This window comes from Gobius niger (assembly GCF_951799975.1).
Source record: "Gobius niger genome assembly, chromosome: 19".
Classification (NCBI taxonomy): Eukaryota; Metazoa; Chordata; class Actinopteri; order Gobiiformes; family Gobiidae; genus Gobius; species Gobius niger.
Window position 1 is genome coordinate 768,131 of NC_136870.1, and position 22,192 is coordinate 790,322.

Sequence of the window (22,192 nt, forward strand, 5' to 3'; positions counted from 1 at the left end):
AAAAACATCTTCAATTTTAGTCGACTAAAATTGCAAGAAAAGACAAGTTAGTCGACTTTGCATTTATAATATTCATTATAATCACATTTAGTTCCTCTGCTCCACATGAACAAAGCTCAGAGCTGATCCTTTGGCAGATCATTTACATGATCTGAGGCTCTTTCAGACTGACAATAGAAGTTTGGATGATTTTTGTCTCTCCTTTTCATTTTTGTTTAGTCTTATTTTAGTCGACTAAAATATCTGGACATTTTAGTCATAGTTTTAGTCTCATGGAAAACTTTTCATTTAGTTTTAGTCCAATTTCAGTCGTCAAAAACATCACTTTGGCTAAAATTAAGACTAAATATTTTAGCCGACAAAATTAACACTGCCTTAAATGCAACAGCACCGCCTTGTGGACCAGTCGTGCTCTTGCACTGCCCGGTAAGCACTCTCTGACGGTTTAGCATTTCTAAAAATAGGAACATCTCTCCAGTGCATTTCTCCAGTGCGCTACAGTTAGCCAACGCTGGCTAAACCTCCAGGTGCCACAGTGACAATCAGCTACAGTCACTGATCAGGACCGAGACAAAATACACAGTACTTTTATCATAAAGGGAAACGAAATACACAGTACTTTTATCATAAAGGGAGACAAAATACACAGTACTTTTATCATAAAGGGAGACGAAATACACAGTACTTTTATCATAAAGGGAGACAAAAACACGTGGGACTGTAGGCTTGTAAAAGTTCACCGCTACAGTTAAAGTTACAGCTCCAGTGCCAGTTTGTATAATGTTATGTGACTGTCAGTAGCTAGATGTTAGCATGCTAAGGTGTTAGCCTAGCAGCTAGGCCCCAGTCTAACCTTAGAACAGACGTATGCTTGTTTATTTGGAGACATTTAGCTGGTAGGGTTTTTGGTGGTTAGCAGTAAAAAAAAAGGGCTCGGCGAAAGGTCAGTTACAAAAGAGCATTGGCCAATGTCTTGGGGCAGATCCCCCTCATATATATCTGTGTGTGGATGTAAATACCTCTCCGGAGAACGCCTGCCCATTGAGCTGGTGTTCCGAGCCCTGTCCGTCCTCGCTGCCGAAGTGTAGCCGGATCTCCTCCAAGCGGTGGCTGTACGTCATTGGTCCTCCCGAGATGTTCACCAGGTGCTCCTTGTCCAGTCGCAGGGACACGTGCCGGCCCGTGTTGTACATGGTCCCGCCCACCTGGACAAGAGAATGCAAAGATGTCAAAGGGTTAGCGACGCAACAATGTCCCGACGTGAGCAATTGAGCGGTTAAGTTACTATGCAAAGCAAATATTGCTGGAGTCATTGCCTACTCTCTAGGCCACTGTACAATGATAATAGGCTCTGCACATGGAACGTTTTTGGCTAACAGGAAGTTAGCCAGTGTAGGGTAAAGGCTACTTCCTGTCCACATGTTTTAAGTCAATCTAAAATAAAATGAGGCTTGTAGGACTTGAATAATCATCAAGTCGAGTGTGTTTCATGAAAAAAATTCAGATTGTGGAGCTATTTTGCCATTTGCTCGCATCAAATTAGCATTAGCCTTTAGCTTGAAAAAACTCCCACATTTCTAAAGAGAAGTCCAGATGGCTTTACTTTATACTGGTTCAGGAGGATATGTTGGATCATTTGACACTGTCTTCACTTGTCTTTGTTGACTGTAGATATTATATGTTGTTTTTGTTTAGTTTTTGAATTAGTCTTTAATCATGTTTTTGTTCCCTTGTCAAAAACATTCCTGGTGTAGCATTTGGCCTCAGAAACGTGCGTTTGAGCACTGCACCATGCATAATCTGTAGCTTTACGTGCCTATCCTTAAGTCCACAGTGCTATGCTGGCAGCACTGTTTTACTGTCATCCCTGAGCATCTTCTGAAATGTAACTTCCAGCGTATAATTCCACACCGAAGACACATTGTGCCTTTGCTATCTAACTACCTTATTGCACTCGGCTGAATCTTCACCATTATAAGTGAAACCTGAAAAAGGAATTTATTGCCCCTTTGTGAAGCTTTAACACCTTTTATTTCCCTTTTGTTGACAGTTGTGGAACATTCCTCTGTTTTTTTATTCTTTTCTTTAATTAGCCCCCTCACTTCAGTTCTTCAAACAGCGTCGACAGGGCAGGTGATGAAAGGCCAGTACTGTGTTTGCACGTAACCATCTCCATTGTGTTCCATTATTTAGAATTGTTAAAAAGTATTTGACTTTATCTGCTCTCATCTTCACGTTTTAAAGCTGCACTGCGTAACATTAAAGCGCAAGCATTTATTTCATTACGGACGTTTTTAATCTGTGAAAAATACCGAGCGGGACGTCAGCAGCTCTGCTTTGACGATGGGTAGGTCCAAACTCTGGCTCTGATTTAAAGAGCTGTGCTAGCCTTTCTGGGGCTCTATAAACAAAATATTGCAAATGCACCCATTTATTGTCAAAAAGAGTAATGTGCAGTTTCCAGAGCAGGGCACAAGTGTAACATAATGACCTCAATATGGGCCCAGCCCCATTGTTTGAGAACCACTGGCCTTATTCCTTTCCTAGCGCCGGGTTATAAGAATCATGTTTTCTCACCTCTGAAACCTGCACCTGACCGGCTATTTTTATCCTACCTCTGAGATTTGGACGGATGACGATGAGTTTTAAACCATGTACACTCAAAGAACTTAAGGAACAGTTACTGAACGTAACTATGCTGCTCTCATCTCAGAGTCACAGGATCAACTCCTCTTTGAGACAATTACAGCTGCTTTGCTCACTTCTATCAGCCACACTCCTGTCCACATGGGACTGTCACAACGAGGAGAGAGTTTAATCAGTGTGTCGTCGATTCAGTTTAAATACCAGTGCTTAAACGCTGCTTTGTTTACGACACAGGAAGATAAAGTTCATGCATTCCACCACAAAGATTTATTTTTACCAAAAGGTTCTGTAATATTTTCAGGCTGGAACAACCAAGTAACTGCCAGTAACTTCATGATAAACTTCACTTCTTGAAACAGTGCCAAATAAGACTGGATCTAAGAGCGTCTTCAGCATTTGGGGGTCGTCTTACAAATTTGCATCAGCAATTAGCTGCAAGAGCAGGAGGAGGAGACACGCAGGCGAACACAGAGCGCAGAGGTGAGCAAGGGCTAAACCTGCTGGTAACGTCCTCCTGAACAGATCACTGCACACACCAGTCTGCTAACGCTCATTTAAGCTAGGCTACTTGTCATTTGTTGCTGTAGTTGGCATTGCTAACATTATTTAATTGCTGTTTGGGTGATAAACACGCTGTTTGAAGGGACGATATGACAGACAGTGCTTTGATAATAGATACAACCCCGATCCTACCGTAGGACTGCTACACATTTTCAAAGCCGTCAACAAAGTCTGCACCCACAATGCATTAATCACAGCGCCATCCATTTGTTAGCATGTAGCTGGCGAACAAACAGAACTTATTTTATTTCTTTATTATTTGCTGTGAGGCGAGAGTGCTAACCATCCTGCCGCTGTTTCCCCGTGCAAATGCAGAGACGTTCCCCCCGTGGAGGACGCCTCTCCAGCTGGCGAAAGCAGACGCGTCGGGGGAACAGAGGAACAAATTCCGCTGCCACAAAAAGTGGAATCAAAAGTTGCTCCCGTCATCAGTCATGTTTCCTCCTTCCGCGATTACCCGACAAAGTCAATGCGGTGGAAATGCTGCAAACAACGCAAAGACGCGAGATTGCAATGTGGCGTCTCATTTTTCTGTGGGGCGGCCCGGCGCCTGTGCAGCGAGTAATTATTACAAGAGAGATCGGATTCTTATTCTGGGAGAGAGAAATGGTAAGATTTATGCGCCATTCGAGAAACTTATCTTCAGCCTGTCGCATTAGAGCAAATAACACTTTTCCTTTAAACTTCTATTATCGGCCAATAGATGCATTACAAAGTGAGTATGAATTATTACTTTTGTAATGTAACTGTTCTGATCTGCAGTTTGTCAGATAGATTCAGCGACACTATGGGCCCAAGGAATGAGATCAGCTGATTCTACCTGAACTTTCTGAATGAGAAAAGAAATGACAACCTTACAGAGCTTATCTGACATTTTAAAAAAGCAATTTCAAAAACACCTGTACTGGGTCTATCCAGAAACACAAGGGCAGCAGAGACACACAGAAAAGTTCTTCACGTTGATCCTGAGTGGTCGGTGCTTCCTGAAGTTGGAGGGAATCGTTGAAACAAAGCAGATGTTTTGTTGTATAACTGAAAAGAACATACTCATAGGTTTGATTATATTATACTACTGTATAAAAGTGCCAATACTGGTGGAGAAGGACGTTTGACCACTGACAGGATCAGAGGTTCTAAAGTGCACACATCCAGCATATGGTGCTTAAAAACAGGCGTAAAAGCATGTTTTGGGTGCCTCTGCATTGATATTTTACATTTTCCATCCATCCATCCATCCCTTTTCTTCCACTTTTCCGTTGCAGGGTTGTGGGGGCAGCAAATCACATTGCACCAGCCCCTTATGGCGCCCCCTCTGAACCGCTCTTTGTCTGACCTGCCAACCAGGACCTGTTTGCCCTGGGAGACCAGGGGCACCAAGCCCCCGACAACAGAGCTCCAGGATCATTCAGGCGCTCAAACCCCTCCACCACGTTAAGGTAGCAGTTCCATGAGGAGTATTTTACATTTTGTAATTTGAAATTATGTCTCTGTAAGAATTAAAGAGCAATATTTGCCCGGGGCTCCTCCTGCTGGCAGCTGTAGGGAAACTTCCAGTTTCATTTTACAGCAGGGTTTATAGCTTCAGTACAGCCTGATGAACAAACTTAGAACGCAGAACAGCTCATAAACGATTTGGTCTTTAATAATGTGGAGGACAGCAAATGACAATTGTATTAGCAGGAAGGATGAGGATTACTCAAAACTGCCTGAATGTAGTGAAATATTACTCCCATCACAGCCTTGTTGGGACATTGTGGTCATTCACCAACTATCCACTACTCCATTGATTTGACCATCCAGGGCTACACGGCCTCATCAGTGAACAAGACTGTTTGAAAATGAGTCTCATGTATTTCTGAGCCACTGCAGCCGTTTCTGCTTCAGCTTCAGTGAACAGTTTAGGGGAGGCCCGGATAGAAGGTTTATGCACAACTGCAGCCTCTGGAGGGTCCTACACCTTGATGTTCAAGAGACTCCAGAGGCACCAGCAGCTTCAAATACCTGTCTGCTGCTTTGTAGCATCTGGTCTCTTAATCTGATGTGTTTGTCTGGCAGAAATCGTCCTCATTGTGCCTTTATCTGCACAAACCGGAGTGTGTCTGAATCATCCACAAATCTCTTATCAGTCCGATGATTACGCTTCATCTTTCATGAAATATCGAAGGTTTTCACACCTAGACCAAGGCATTCAACTATTTCACGCTTTTCATCAGCAGAGAGACCCTTTTTCTTTCCCATATTGCTTGAAAATGATGATCTGCATAATAAAGTGGAACATCCTTTTCAGTAGTTTTTCCCTTAACTGGGCTTAACCTGAAAACTAATCATCCCAGGTCTCTGAGATTAATGTCAGTAATTCTTTTTTACCTTTTTGACACAAAAATACAATATCTGCAAACTGAAGCATAGTTTTACATTTTACTTTTGGTTGTAAATCCACAAAGGTTATCCAAGTACTTTGGATACTCCTACTTTGGTTCCTCACTTCTCTAGATCTTCTTCATCAGGCTTTCCTTGGAAGAGATAGAATAAGTGCATGTTGCTGAATTATGGAGTTTAACATTTGTCCATCAGAGTAAAATGGGACATTCTGGTCATCGCCACGGCAACACCATGAAAAATATGGCATAGGTGTGATTGACTTTTCTGGTCAGAACGACCAAATAGAATTTTCTGCCAAATTATTTTAATTTTCGTAAAACTAAAATTTTTACTCACCATATAATTCCTATAGGGGGCGCTATCGCGCCAAATGAGAATTTTGCCTAATGAGAGTGTTAAAGACTTTAACAACTGATGACAAAATGATCAAAACCGGGCTTCACATGTGCGAATGGGAGCCATTTAATTTGGGAGCAAAAAATTGCAAAATACTTCGTCCAGTTTGTGGCTTCGCCGCATAAAAACCGTAAAACTTAGAGAAGTAATTTGGATAACTTTTAAAGTTCTAGATTATTTTCCACCCAAAATTAGCTTGTTCCCATAAACGCTCTTGGAGGAGATAGATTTTGTACGAGTTTGAATTTTGGGCCAAAATCTGTGACTTTTCGTCGATGTTCACCAGGTGAAAGAAAGAATAATATTCTCACACGAGAACAGTGTTCCCGCTTACGCGGGCGCCAGAAACTATATATTTTTGGAAAGTGCTCGCGCATTCCTACTTCATGGTAGAGGTCCTGCGGTCTCCCATTAACCTTTATGGGCTCTGTACAATTACAATGTTGATTTTTGCATTATATATGTATGTGCACGTCAACAAGAGCGCGTTAGTGAGTGTTTGAGAGGAGGCGCGCACTTCGCACTCGTTTTGCGCGCTCCGCGCACTTTGGGGCGCACTCTTGTATACGATTACAAGAGGCCCTTCGCCAGCCCTGATGAAACAAACCACTTCTCACGATACGTACGTCTTTGACCAGGTTTTAACATGACAACACGGTGAAAAGCTCCAAAAAGTCAATTTCGCTTGATCTAGGACCTTGAAATTGATGTTGAAACAGGCTAGCCCCAAAATACACGTACCCAGCTATAGATACTTGAGATATGTCAGCGCAGCACTTGGGTCTGATTGTCCCTCCGTGTATACTGTCTGACAGGCCCATCACGGAGCGCATCAAACAAACACAACACGCTGCCAACGGGGCTCCATTTAACTTCACTCACACTGCAACAATTGTTAGCTTGACGCCTGTCACAACATTGCATTGATACCACTCCAGCAATTAGACAGCGCCGAGATGACAGCAGACAGTGAACACTGCATAAACAACATGGGCTTTAAAGGTGATAATAGCTTGTTTTTCACTTTGGTATTTTCTGTTTAAATTGCTATTACATAGCCATTTTCACAGTAAAGTCAAATCCAGTAACGTTTTTGAGAATCTGAAGTATTTCTGGTGAGAACTTACTACTTTTGCTCAACTACATTTGAGAGATAAATATAACACTTTCTACTATATACAAGAGATAACCGGTGTTCCATTCAGCCCCATTAATCGAAACGATGAGTCTTACGTAGTCTGTTCCTTAAAAAGCAGTCGGTCCGACCAAAAAGCTCCAGAGCCTGTCAATCATAAATGTAGGCTTCCACTTCGCTGATGTACAAAAACCAGCGGGCTAAAAATATTTTTTAGAGAACACGGGCTAGGCTTTTAAGCAGTACAAAAGCTACATTGGAATCCTCCAGCAAATGTCTTTGGTGTCGCCCCTGGCCACCAGGGGGTGGTATTACAGCTCCCCGCCATGAGGACCTAAGAGAAGGGCTTTCGTTGCCCATTGTTTCTAGACCACAACATTTTTTATAGAAGTTCCAATGTAAAGGTGTAAAGCTGGCTGTGCATGTTTTCTCTCATTTAAGAGTCAAGTGACACTCACTAAAGAACAGTAGGTGTTCTTTCACTGTCACTGGCTCACCACAAGGGAACGTTTTTGTCCTCATATTGTTGCTGTACAAGTGGTGAATTTCTTTTCACTGGAGTAATTTCTAAAACTTCAGCAAAAAAAAAAGAATGAAAAATGCACTGTTGCCAGTGTCTTGTGCAAGTTAGCTGTTGTTAACATTACTCCATGAAAGTCTCATCTTCGGGAAGAATTGGAATGTTAAAAATGAGTGTTGATCTGAAGACTGACAATTTGCACTTAACTAGCAGAAAAAGATTGCCACACGCACCAAAAAAATAATAATAATAATAATAATGTAGCCATTTGTAGCCAATGTTCGTTTACGAGTTTGCCATCAGACTGGACTTGCCGTTTGTTAGCTATTAGCTGGTGTGTTTTGAAATGATTAGGAATGACATTATTATTATTTCTTCCACAGTATTGATTACTTTTTTCCAGCATCATTTCTGACTGTTGTTACGTATACATCGTGCCCTAATCTTGCTACAACTGTATGTTTCTATGTGCACAGGTACTTATGCATACATGACTGACTTGGCTCCACCCACTGCTGCCCCGAAGCCTCCCCTGAGCTAAAACAGTAAAAGAACCTCCAATGCTTTACTTAATTGTTATATTACATTCATTATGGCTTCTTGTTTACACATGAGTTTTAAAGGTTCTTTTAGAAAGACACTAGGTAAAACAAAATTCTACTTCCGCCTTCATCAAAAGAACTTTTAAAACCAATTTGCTTTTCTTAACTCTTCACCACAACATATGCGCCTCCTAGTCATGTCTTCATCAAAATCTCGGTTTTCTAACTGATGTAAGCCTGTTAAAGCATGAAAGAGCGCTTCCTGGACATCAGCAGGTGGTAACAAAGTATTTTTGGATTCTGAACACGGTGCACAAAAAGAAACACACGCTTCAGGTATGTTATCCGTGATGAAAGGAAGAGGGATAATGTCGCAGCACAAGAAGTCAACCCTTTAACAAACTGCACATTAGCGGAAATATCTTGGCCAGCGCAAACAAGCCATTAATGGAAGGAGTTTTCGAATGGAGGGGGTGGGTGTAGGTGGGGAGTGCGGTGGTGGTGGCGGTGGCGGAGGGGGGGTCAGGTAGTGCCGATAATAGAAGGCGTCCGTATTGCATGGGCATGGGTAATGGGAAAACACCGGGGTCATCATCATCATTATTGGAGCGCGGTCGATCAATGGAGCAAATTAGACTTGTTACAGCAAGATGTCTGAGCGAACGACTGTACGCGCTCACTCATTAGGCCGCACGTACACGGAACCCATTAGGGGGGAAAACAGTGGTAGTACAAGATAAAAAGGCAATTAGGGGCAGAAAGGAACAGCTTGGGATATTAAAGGCAACACAAATGATTGTATTAGCAAAAGCTCGAACTGGAAAGGCAGCACGCTGAGCTTGACCTTTTTTTGGGGTGTAATTTCAAAGCCTGGAAGTCATCTCTGGACCTTTTCTCAAACCACCGCTATCACTTTGAGATGGGCGGTACTCGGGGTGGGCACCACTTTTTTGTGAACCATGTGGTCCATCCTCACCTCCTCCATCTTCACCTCCTCCATCACCATGTGGTCCATCCTTACCTCCTCCATCACCATGTGGTTCCCCGGCGCTACAGACCGGGACAAGCAGTCGGTAAACAGCAGTCTGTCATTCTAATGCCGCACACGTTCATTTAACATGTAAACATGCTGCTGTTGCCCCAAAAAGCAAGTTCTGGAGCCTCCAAATGTAACATTTTCCATTGCGTGCCTTTATGACTTTGAAACATGAAGCACGGCCCGGCTGTATGTTTCTGAAAAACCCGAGCGCTGGCAGGGACGGCACTCCGGAGAATGTGTGGGCTGCGCTGTTTAGTTGGTAGAAGCGCATTTAAGGGGCTGGAGCCGTTTTATCAAGAGGCAGAGAGATCTGAGGGAGATTTCAAACGATCTCGGCGTGTCCTCATAAGACACGAGCCCAGCAGGAGTCTGAGAAACATCAAGAGGCGATGAGCGCCTCGGAATAAATGTGAGGACGTCGCCGTAAAGAGACGTGTCGGCGACAAACAGCGGCGCAGTCGACGGGGAAGAAGCGGTTTAAAGGTGCAGCGTCGTGCTTTGTTCAGGTCTGTACGGCCACATGAGGCGCTGGAGCTTTGGAACACAGCTGAAAATGAACCTAGTCATACATGAAGACCGAGCGACACAAACACCAGCCGGGGGCACACTTCAACCCCCCCTTGTGCTCCGGTGACCATGCAGGGAGGCAATGCAAAAGTGAAACTTTGGAGAATGTTTGCGAGGAGATGCCTAATCCAGGGATCTCAGAAGCAACTTTAACCCCTTAACCCCCACCTTAACCGAGTTGACTTGCTCCACTTTTAGTCAAACCTAAAGCTTCTCGACTGGAGGGCTCACAGGCCAGTGAAATGCCTTTTGTTTTTTTGTGTAATGTAACTGATCAAGTGACAAAAATGAGACCAAAAAAAAAAAAAGCAACAAAAAAGGTGACACGTGACAATTCAATTATTACTGTGAAGGTCTTAGCTTTCAAATGAGGCGTTACACTGGCCCAATCCAGAAGCCTTTAAATTTGAGTTAAGCCGAACTGGAGAAAATGCGAGACTGTCCTCCAATAGAAAATGACACAAGTGGTCACAATTATTACGACCATATAAGACGTCTACTAAAACAGTGCCCCCAAGCTCCCATTGAGGGTATGTACATCACATTTAACCCAATTCACAAACCACTTTAATTTACGTAGTTTATCTGAACAACTTTGACGACGATTCCAAAAGTCAAACGCAAAGAAATGAATCACAAACTTGCAAAATTAGCCCCAATTGCAATATATGTTTGGGGAAATAACAGCCCCAGGTCTTCAGCCCTGACACATCTGTGGAGGAACTGAACGTCCAGCTGTGCCAAAGGCTCTCCAAGCGCAGCAGCGTCACAATTTACCGCTCTTATATTATATATTATATATTACATTACATTACATTACATTACATTATATATTATATTATATTATATTATATTATATCATATTATATTATATTATATCATATCATATTATATTATATTATATTATATATTACATTACATTATATATTATATTATATTATATTATATTATATTATATTATATTATATTATATTATATCATATTATATTATATTATATCATATTATATTATATTATATCATATCATATTATATTATATTATATTATATATTACATTACATTACATTACATTATATATTATATTATATTATATTATATTATATTATATTATATCATATTATATTATATTATATCATATCATATTATATTATATTATATTATATATTACATTACATTACATTACATTATATATTATATTATATTATATTATATTATATTATATTATATTATATTATATCATATTATATTATATTATATTATATATTATATTACATTATATTACGTTATATTACGTTATGTTACGTTACGTTACGTTATATGTTACGTTACGTTACATTATATGTTATGTTATGTTATGTTATATTATATTATATTATATTATATATTATATTATCTTATATATTGTATATTATCTTATATATTGTATTGTATTGTATTGTATTGTATTGTATTACATTACATTACATTACATTACATTATTATATTTTTGAACTAGATTTGACGGAAACTCGCTCCGTCCAATGAAAACACGTGAATCAGCTCGAGGGCGTTTGGGAAGGTGAGCCTGCGCTCTGATTGGCTGAAGGGTCAGCTACGTCATATCCAGTAGTATTTCTTATCTTCATTATATCATAAATAAACTGAAATAAACTTTGTAAAGCATTTCCTCTGATGTCTGTGATTTATATGGACAATGTTACACATTTTATTATTTTTCTATTCAAAATAAATGTCTTGGTCATAATAATCATTCTGCCCATATGTGTTTCCATGACATAATGGGCTAAACACATGATGCAGATTAAAGGTTAAGATCATTTATGTGTCATTACAAAATGTGTCTCTGCATTTGGCCGCTCCTTCGACTGAGGCGACCTGTCAGGAGCAGTGGGCAGGAGCGTGGAGCATCTGGGGACCATCTCCAGATGTGGAGCCAGGCTGATGGTCAGAATCACCTGCTGGAGGATTCACCTAATGCACATGTTTTATGTTTTCAACAAATGTAATAGAGACACTGCAGATGTGGCACTTTGTGTTCAGTGTGATTGTTTTGTCATGTCTGATTGTATGAACTGTGTGTGTGCGTGTGCGTGCACGTGCGTGCGTGCGCGTGCGTGTGCGTGCGCGTGCGTGTGTGCGCGTGCGTGTGTGTGTGTGTGTCTGTAGCACAAGACTAACCCCCTCTGGGGCTAATAACGTTTATCTTATCTTATGTTGAGGTTCAGGTGAACTCCACACTTAAAGGGAATTGAACCCAGGACCCTCTTGCTGTGAGGCCAGAGCACTAACCACTCAGCCACATGTGCCGCCGTCATGTAAATCATACAGGTGACTGCCACGTGTGTTTTAATACATTTAATAAATTGTTTATAATATAATGATGATATTTTTTTTATTTTTTTATTTACATTGAATCATTTGTACATATATACATTATTTACAACTTATATTATTTAACATTCATCCTTACTTTACTTATACGGCACTTTATAATTTATAATGATGATAATTATTAACAAAAACTACTGGATATGACGTAGCTGACCCTTCAGCCAATCAGAGCGCAGGCTCAGCTGCCCAAACGCCCTCGAGTTGATTCACGTGTTTTCATTGGATGGAGCGAGTTTCCGTCAAATCTAGTTCAAAAACCCGCGAGCTAAACACAGCTGTGATGTTTTATATGTTTTATCCTTAAATGACGAAACTGTGGAGAAATGAAGGAGCTCAGTTTGATCAGGACATTTGGAGCTCGTTCTCCAGAGGAACTCTGACAGAGACGCAGGACTTTGTGGAGAACAGCAGCGGAGCCGAGGCCACACTTTGCCGGGATGATGAGAGGAGTTTACCCGCATCATACGCTCTGGAACCCGGCGCGGATCCGAGGCTCGCCGAGTAAAATGGTGATAACCTATAGCCACACATATGATATAAGAGCGGTAAACTGTGACGCTGCTGCGGTTGGCGAGGTGTGATGCGTAAAGGCGCAGAGCGCGCTTGGAGAGCCTTTGGCACAGCTGGACGTTCAGGTCCTCCACAGGTGGGGCAGGGCTGAAGACCTGGGACTGATTTACTTTTATACTTATTGCATGTGGGGCTAATTTTGCAAGTTTGTGATTTATTTCTTGCGTTTGAGTTTTGGAATCGTCATCGCAAGTGGTCAAAAACACTACGTAAAATAAAGTTGTTTGTGAATTGGGTTAAATGTAATGTACATCCCCTCAATGGGAGCTTGGTATGTAATGTTTTGGTGTCGCTGTTGTGAGTAAAATGGCGATAACCTAGCTTACCCATATAATATAATATAATATAATATAATATAATATAATATAATATAATATAATATAATATAATATAATATAATATAATATAATATAATATAATATAATATAATATAATAATATAATATAATATAATATAATATAATATAATATAATATAATATAATATAATATTAATTTTGCACGTTTGTGATTCATTTCTTTGCGTTTGACTTTGGGAATCGTCGTCAAAGTTGGTCAGATGCACTACCTAAAATAAAGTTGTTTCTGAATTGGGTTAAATGTGATGTACATCCCCTCAATGGGAGCTTGGGGGCGCTGTTTTAGTAGACGTCTTATATGGTCGTAATTTAGGGACAAGACAAACGAGCACTTGTGTCGTTTGGATTTGGAGGACTTGTTGGAAAATGCACTAGGTTACGGCAGGGCTTAAGGGTTTGTCGCTCTAAGATGGCAGCTGCATCAGAGGCAAGCGGAATTTTTATGATTTTGTGTTTATAAAATTATTTCTACATTTATCTATAAATTGACATGAAAGAAATGACACATTCAGTTAAAACCACAAAGTAAAAAGCCATTTACTAAGGATTCATCAGTAACTTTATCAAGCGATCACCGATTAACTGCTGACCGCAGATTTGTGCTCATTTGCACCTCGATTATACAGTATTTTGCTCTAACATACAGCATCATGATTAATTGTTAATATACTTTTTAATCGATTAAGCCCTTGATGATGATTAATAGATTAACTGATTAATCATGGATGTTCCTACACTACACCTTTACAATGTACGTGTTTCTACTTTTTGTAAGGTAAAAGCCCCATAAAAGTCATGATCTGTGAAAGAAATAAGCCTGATGTGTGAAGTTTGCATTGCATTATGATGTGTTGATGTGTATTGTCAACCCAAAAAGTCAATATGTGACCAAAAGGGTTTGACCTTTTTCATCACAGTTTGAATTTAAAAAAAAAAATACATTTTATATATATTGTACTTGTTAACCATTCTCACAAAATGGGTCCAAATGAGGTATAGTGGCTTTAACCTTCATTTGATTTAATTAACCACAACATCCATCCATCCATCCATTTTCTTCCACTTGTCCGTTTCTGGGTCCTGGAAGCAGCCATTGGAGCTGCCCAGATCACACCAGCCCCTTATGGCGCCTCCTGCAGGTGGTGGGTCCACGTAAGGACGGCCTCACGATTCGTGACTCCGCCACCTCCTTACTGACGTCACAGACTTGTTGGGACATTGTGGCCATTCACCAACCATCCACTACTCCATTGAGTTAACCATCCAGGGCTACACGGCCTCATCAGTGAACAAGACTGTTTGAAAATGAGTCCTCATGTATTTCTGAGCCACTGCAGCCGTTTCTGTTCATGAACATTCAATTAACAGTTTAGGGGAGGCCTGGATAGAAGGTTTATGCACAACTGCAGCCTCTGGAGGATCCTACACCTTGATGTTCGGGAGACTCCAGAGGCACCAGCAGCTTCAAATACCTGTATGCTGCTTTGTGGCATCTGTTCTCCTAATCTGATGTGTTTGTCTGGCAGAAACCGTCCATATTGTGCCTTTATCTGCACAAACCCGAGTGTGCTCAGAATCATCCACAAATCTCTTATCAGTTCGATGATTAAGTTTAATCTTTCATGAAATATCGAAGGTTTTCATACCTAGACCAAGGCATTCAACTATTTCACGCTTTTCAGCAGCAGACAGACCCTTTTTCTTTACCATATTGCTTGAAAATGATGATCTGCATAATAAAGTGGAACACCCTTTTCAGCAGTTTTTCCCTTAACTGGGCTTAACCTGAAAATTAATAATCCCAGGTCTCTGAGATCAATGTCAGTGATTCATAGAGCCCCAAGACACGACACCATCCATGAGTTTCATTATTATTGTTTTTTTTTTACCTTTTTGACACAAAAATCCAATTTGCATAATAATTTGGAACGCAGTGTAAAGCTTTTCTATCTGCATGAGGCCTTGGCCAAGTCGTCCCTCACAAGCTTCACTGGCTCTTAGCTTTCTTCTGACGCCACCTGTAGGACTACTTGATCCTTTGTCTGTGGCAGCGCTTGAATAGGTTTGTGTCTTGGGGTCCCGAACTGGTGGTAAATAAACATATATATATATATATATATTGTTTTATAACTAACAAATGTAAAATAGCGATGAAGGTTTGTCACCAAATACCAGACAAAGAGGTATTGTGGTCATCCTGCCTTTGCTCTGCCCAATCCCGTCAGACCTTGGAAGCTCAGCAGGAAGGGCCTGGTCAGTGCTTGGATGGGAGACCGTTTGGTAACATCAGGAAGCCTGGCGAATATAGTGAGTGAGTGAGTGGGTGGTGGGGGGAGTGGGTCAGAGGGGCCGATGGCGCAGACTGGTTGCCTCGCTTCCGTCAGTCTACCCCAGGGCAGCTGTGGCTACAATAGTAGCTTACCACCACCGAGTATGGAGTGAACGAATAATGCAATGTAAAGCGTCTTTGAGTGTCCAGAAAAGCGCTGTATAAAACCAATGCTTTATTATTATTATTATTATTATTATTATTATTATTATTATTATTATTATAAAACTTCAGTCGTGAAGTATAAGGGTATAATGTTAAAGTATCCATTGTCTCCCGTCTTTGTGAATGAATCCCGCCTGCTAGTCATGGTTGGATATCAGAGTGCGAGAAAATCCCACCCTTCCTCGCTCTGTCTGTATGCCTGAAATGAGCTGTTAGACTCAACGACTGTAAGCAGCAGCGAGCAATTAATTACATGCTGTAGAACATTAGCAATCCAATCAGGCCGCGGATACGCCGGGGACCTCATTTATAAATCTGTTCTGTTTGGATCTACTCTGAGAAGGAGCAACAGATGTACTTGTAATGCAAGTTTTAGAGACTGTAATTTTAGTATTTCGGTTTAAAAGTCATTTATTTTCCTTTGGAGCTTGAGATTGTTGCAGAAAAATGTCTTAAATTTCAAGTACATTTCGAATATTCTGTAAAAATAGACTGAAAATTGGAGTTATCGTCATCAGTAGTTGTTCCATGGCTCTCGCGTTTTACTCTTTTCTGTCGCTTTGACGACTATAAGTCAATTGGTAATGGGATTTATGAGCTGCATCTTTGGGATCAGTTCCTTTTTGAGAGCAGTTCAAAAGACAGTGTCATTTCTAAGCTTCTTTTTTTTTCAAAACATCAGCCAGAAAAGTCATATTATCCAACCTAACTATTGAGATGAGATGTTCTGATTGAGGCGAGACGCTGCGGGTGAATAGGGGGGGAAGTAAATACATTTAGAGATATCTTTTTGAAACTTTTGCTGTAGATTATTCACATAAATATGAGGAAGAAAATAAGAAATTGTATTCATAAAAATGGCCAAAATTGCTTATGTTTTCAGCGACAAAATCTAAATAATGGATAGACCCAGGTTTAAATGTATGGTTTTATTTTGCTGATTGTGATACCAAGCTTTAAGATAGAAAAATATGTAAAAGTTCAAAGTTCAATTCAACCTGGATAGACTCAAACAGACAAAAGCAGCGATGAGGAAGATTTATTGACATGTATATTAGTTTTGGCGATCAGACCCCGGCGGTAACATCGATGTATGAAAGTCAGTGTGGATGAACAGCTTGTAGTTAGGGATGTCTTCCCCGGGGCCTGGACACTGGTGGTGGTATGGAAGACCCGTGAAGATGCAGCAGGGAGAAGCCGTGGACAGAAGAGGCGGAGGCGGGTCGCAGCACAGTTGGGAAGCGAACAAACCATGATTACAAACAAACCAGGTGCAGCTCTTACGCTGATGGCTGAGGTGGAGGTGTGGCCCTCTCGGAAGAGATCATATAACGCCTAGGCTTCATTAAATCAGGATAGAAATTAGATTTTGGAATTCATAAAAGAAACCTGTAAAGTTTGAGGTCTGTAGGAGCTGCTAAAGTGGAGATGTTGTTGCAAGAGTGGAATGAAAACCTCATTTTGAGAAAGAGTAGCACTTGTTAAGTGATGATGTCATCGCTCCACTTCTTGGTCCAATCAAACTTGAGTCCTATTGACTATAAAGGGATTTAGCTGATTTTAACCTGCTGTAGAGCCGACGACAGGCTCTTTTTACACATCTGATCTGATTTCCTTTCGTGATGCTTTTCGGACATTAATTATTAAGGGATTATAGGCAATGAAGATTAGGTGTGAAACAGTGTTTTGTCCTTTTATCTGATATTTCAACAGAAGATTCAAATAAAGTTGTGCTGTGTTGTCTTTGGAACTGTACACCGTTTGTACCCAGAAGTAGCTTATTATTATTATCTGTGATGTCACACGTAACAGCCCTTTTGTTCTCCTGTATTCAGTCGTTGGATTACAGTGTCATCTCGTTTGCCTTTCGCTGTAAAACCATGCTTAGGACTACTACAAGAACCCTGCATCTCTTATGTGTCCTGTAAGGCATTTGCTCCTTGTCTTATAACAATCCATCTTCTGAAATCATAAAGCCGAGGAGGAAACTCCTTTGTTTTCCGCCAAACCGGACTCTCTCGCTCGACCTTGTGTTGTCCTCCACCCATTTTCAGGAGTTATTTGGAGGCCCTGGAGCTATTTCTCTCTGTCCGTCTGCTGATCGTGTTTGAACTAGTGAGAACACAGCAATCACGCCGCTGTACTCCCAATCTATCGCAGCGTGCACTCATTGATGAGAGCTTGTGGATGTTTTTTTTCTTCTAAAGCCAACTGCTGCATTTCCAACGTGACCCAACAGACCTATTCAGACATTTAATTATATTTCTTTACCTTATTTCTCCACAAACTCTTGACATGGATGACAGGAACTTTACTGTTTTTCATGGGGAAAGGTGGGCACAGAGTAGTATTATGCTTTATTCCTTCAGTTTTTACTCTTCCTCTTTGCTTTGATAATTTTTTTAAAATTTGTATTTCCACAATTTTGTTGCGAAATAGATTTAAAATGTGGAGACCACCTTGTTCAAAGACCATACGTCAAACTGTGTGCCATTGACTTGTGAGCACGCTCTTAGGTGAAAACGATGACTTGCGTCTTGTACCCTGCTACCAGCAGAGGGCGCTCCAAGCAACATGTTTTATGCTTTAACGTCAGGCTGCATGAGTTAAAAAACATAATTTAGATTGTTTTAGGCATAATTGAAGTCACGATTATTGAATAGATTCTATATGATTTTGCAAAATAACATGAAATACACTAGATATTTATAATGCCCAAGGAAGAAAGAAATGAAAGAAATACATTCTTGGAAAAAAATGCACCGCCGGTATTTTTGGGCAATTACAAAAAAAGGTCTTGTCTATAATCTTGTGTATGATGCTTCTAATCTGTGAAATCGGTCAGTATTGAACTGTGACAGCTGGGGGCGCTTTATTAGCAGATTCCAAAACAGAAAGTCTCTATCTCTTATGGTTTAGAAATTAAAAGCAAAAGTCTGCAACATAAAACATATACAGTAAACCGCGATCCGAGGTGTACAAACCTGTGACCGATGTTAAGGCTCATGTTAAGGCTCATGTTAAGGCTCATGTTAAGGCTCTGAGCTCGTTTCAATGCAAAACAGGATGACACTTTTGGAGATATCGGCTTTTTATCGGCGTGATATTGGCTGAAAACCGATATTGTAAAACACTCATATATATCGTCCAGATATACTATACATAGTACAATAGTCGGTCAACCTCTGCAAAATATATACTCACACAAAAATATCCATGGTTAACTTATGCAAACAAATAGGCTGCAGCTGCCACACAAGGGGCGCTGTGATTGGCTGCCTGCTCCATTCACAAAATCCCACGGTTCTCTTCATCAATAAAATCCAGAGGTTGAGTGGCACAGAATGTATTTTCAAGGGCCGCATACTGTAGTTTCGGCTGTTATCTGCGTTGAAGTGAAATGACACCCCAAATATATTTGGGGTGTCAGATATTTCCCCAGATATTTCTCCATCTGTGAGATCAATAAAGTACCATCTTATCTTATCTTATCTTAAATCTTCGGGGATCCTGGGGACAAGCAGGTACCTTGGCAACTGGTGGCCCAAGGACAGACCCCTGTGGCACACCACAGCACCACCTGTCTGTCGAGTGGGACCGGACATTGTACCACAGGCAACATAAGATTTATGTTTGATATTATTTTTATTGTAAAGCAATCCTGTGTGTATCATGCATGTGTGCGCCAGAGGTTGCATTAACCGAAAATTCATTTACGGAATATTTTTTACTTTGATGGAAAATTTCAAAGGCCGTCCATCATTTTAAAGTGTCACACCGCGTCTTATCTTGGATGAGCTCTTACAAGTTGTATCACTGCCTTGCTCGCTAACTTTCCTGACCCGGACGCTAACAACAACACGGGGAAGAAAACCACGAGGCTAATAATATCCTTCCCTCTGGAGCCGCTCTTCTTCTCACGTAAGTCTCAGGACGAGCTCATCTATGTCCCCCCCTCTCTCTCTCGTTCCCTCCCCGTGCGCAGTGCAGTGATGCAACTGGTAAACATTGTCCCGTTCACCCACCGTTTCTTACATTCTGTTAAAATTGAAAAAATGCAAATAATAAGCTCCACTTTACATTTGTCTGAGCGTAATCTGACCTTGATGTTGATGAGCAGGTGACTCTGAAAGTCGTCTCCTCTCAGACTTTTACGCACGAGTTTATACACATTTCTGTGGCAAAATGTACCATGACTCTTCAGATCAGGTTTAGTTTAGCTCCATTTATCCTGCAGTCTCACATTTTTACTAACATAAATAATGTGCAGCCTATATATATATACATTTATTTAAAAAAAACAAAAAAAGAGATTAATTCATGAAGGATAAAAATTGCTCATGACAGATTTTTTTCAACCCTGTCCTTAAAAATGAAGGAGAGAAATTATCCCGTGCAGAACCAGTGGTGTGCGCGGCCTCGCTGCCCGTCACACGGCACCGGCCTCACCACAGCCCGGGTCTGAAGTGGATTCCCGACTCTGAAGGACTTCGACTTTCTGGACACTGCTCAACAGGACCGGTGAGAGCATTTGTTTTCGGGTTGCGTAGTGGGCATGCGCTGCAGGTACGGCCTCATGCTAATAGTCTATGTGCCTTTTACAGGGCTTTCTTTTTTGGGGACCAAGAGACAGCATAAAGCGGGACCTACCTCGGATACAAATGGGATCTCACTCACAAAAAAAAAGACTCTTAAAGTGCACTCGACACGGATCAATGAACTCTTGACCAATATTAAAGGGGGCTGTGTTTTTTTGTTTCGTTTTGCATCCATAAAATACTGTCTAAGTCCTATTTTTGTTTCTATTTTGTCTGATTTAGTCCTGGTTTAAGCACCACTTATAATAACATTGTAAAATAATCACAAATTTTGATTATCAACTGCTTGCACTGAGCGGAGATGTTACAACATGCCCCGAAGGTTTACTGAGTTTTCAAGATGACGCAGGAGAATTTCATGACTGTTTTCGAACGCAGCGGTCACGTCCAACCAGGTCCAAGTGGTAAACTTCAACAACAATCCGCTAAATCGTAACAGTTAATGAGATAAGATTTGTAAAATGTTTTGCTTTGGCTCAAAGTTCAATGTTTACCAAATTAAAAAAACGTTTTCGACTTACCACTAGCCCCATCTGCTGTTGCAGGACATTATTACGCTTAGAACAGGCCAGTCTCACTCTCAGCTGTGTTTCTAAAAAGAGGAAACGCGAGGAGACAAGACGAAACGAGAAGAGACTGAAGGTCGCCGTGCCTTAAATAGGTTTGTAAGCCACAATTACGTGTGATATGTCCATCTTAAGCAACAACTAGCAGTTTCTTGTTCTTGCACCCGTGCGAAACAATGAAATATAGCTGTGATCACCCAGGACAGGGCGTAGTAGAATCCCAGATCCTTGCATAAAACCTTGACATTCCTTCTCTTTTCCCACTCCAATCTACATCGGACGGCCATGTTCTTAGTATTCAAACAGTGTTCCCGCGCTCTCTCGACATCGGCAAGGTCAGACACACCAACCGAGTGTGCAAGAACCGAACGCTCGGATTAAAATAATAGACTTTTCTTTTCTTTTTTTCTCCTCCACTCCTGACATTGTAGTGCTTACCTCAAGGCGAGCGCTTTGATGGAAGACCGGTACCGTGATAAATATTTGATGGTATTGATGCATTCTTCTGCTCTGAAAGTAAGTTATGGCCCTGGAGATTTGAAAATAATAATAATAATAAAAAAAGGTAGAATTTCAGACATTGCTCACCAGCTGGAGTGGATGGAGAAATTGTAACTGGAAAAGGGGTTGCATTTGTACTACAAAACAACGGCCATCAATAAGAAGTAGTCAGTATTGTTTGGCCTTTTTTAGCCCACTTTGGGGTGTAAGTGTTTCTGGTTGGTGGTAGCACTTCCTCTGAGTGACGACGATCAAATGGGAATTAACAGCAAACCAACAAACTGGCAGGAAATAGGTTTGCATGGCTTCAGGCTGACAGCTTAAAACATTGTGTGCTTCCTGTTGTGACTCTGAAACTCTGTGATAATGCACTTCAGAAAGTGTCAATAGGCATTTGGTTTTTCACTTTTGGGCACATCACTGTTCTCTTTCACCAAACACTTACTGTATTGCAGCGTCGTGGTGTTCTTGACTCCGCGTCCTGCATTATAACCGTCTAATGCACGGCTCCTCGTTGTTTAATCCTTACATAACGACCACGCCATAATAAAATGCAGTACCAAACTATTTTAGTTACTCCTGTTCAGTTTGAATGATGATATCATGAGCGATTATGGCCTTGCTAATTTCATCACTTTTGAAGCGTGTTTTCTTTTTTGTTTTAATGAAAATACATATTAAGATCGGTGTTAGATTGATATTAATTGTCTAATGGCGCGTTCCAAGCAGCTGGTAACTGATAAATTTCCCACCTCCCACTTGGAAAAAAGTGGGAGGTTACAGCTTGTAAACTCGGAGATGTCCAGTCTGCTACGAGTTCGGATACATAAGAGATGAAGACTGTAATGGCGCCCCCCAGTGGAGGAGCAGCTCGTGGTAAAACTGTAAAAAAAGTGAAGTTACTTTTGGTCACAGCTTTCAACATAAC

The 22,192-nt window shown here is 40.8% G+C and overlaps 1 protein-coding gene across 1 annotated transcript in view; it reads right to left on the minus strand.

The window, feature by feature from the left end:
- Positions 1–22,192, minus strand: part of ca10a (carbonic anhydrase Xa) — a 480,424-nt gene that overhangs the window by 82,526 nt on the left and 375,706 nt on the right. Inside the window, exon 4 of the mRNA XM_079577756.1 lies at positions 1,020–1,205. Coding sequence (XP_079433882.1) covers positions 1,020–1,205 — 186 coding nt within the window. The remainder of the gene's footprint in view (positions 1–1,019; positions 1,206–22,192) is intronic.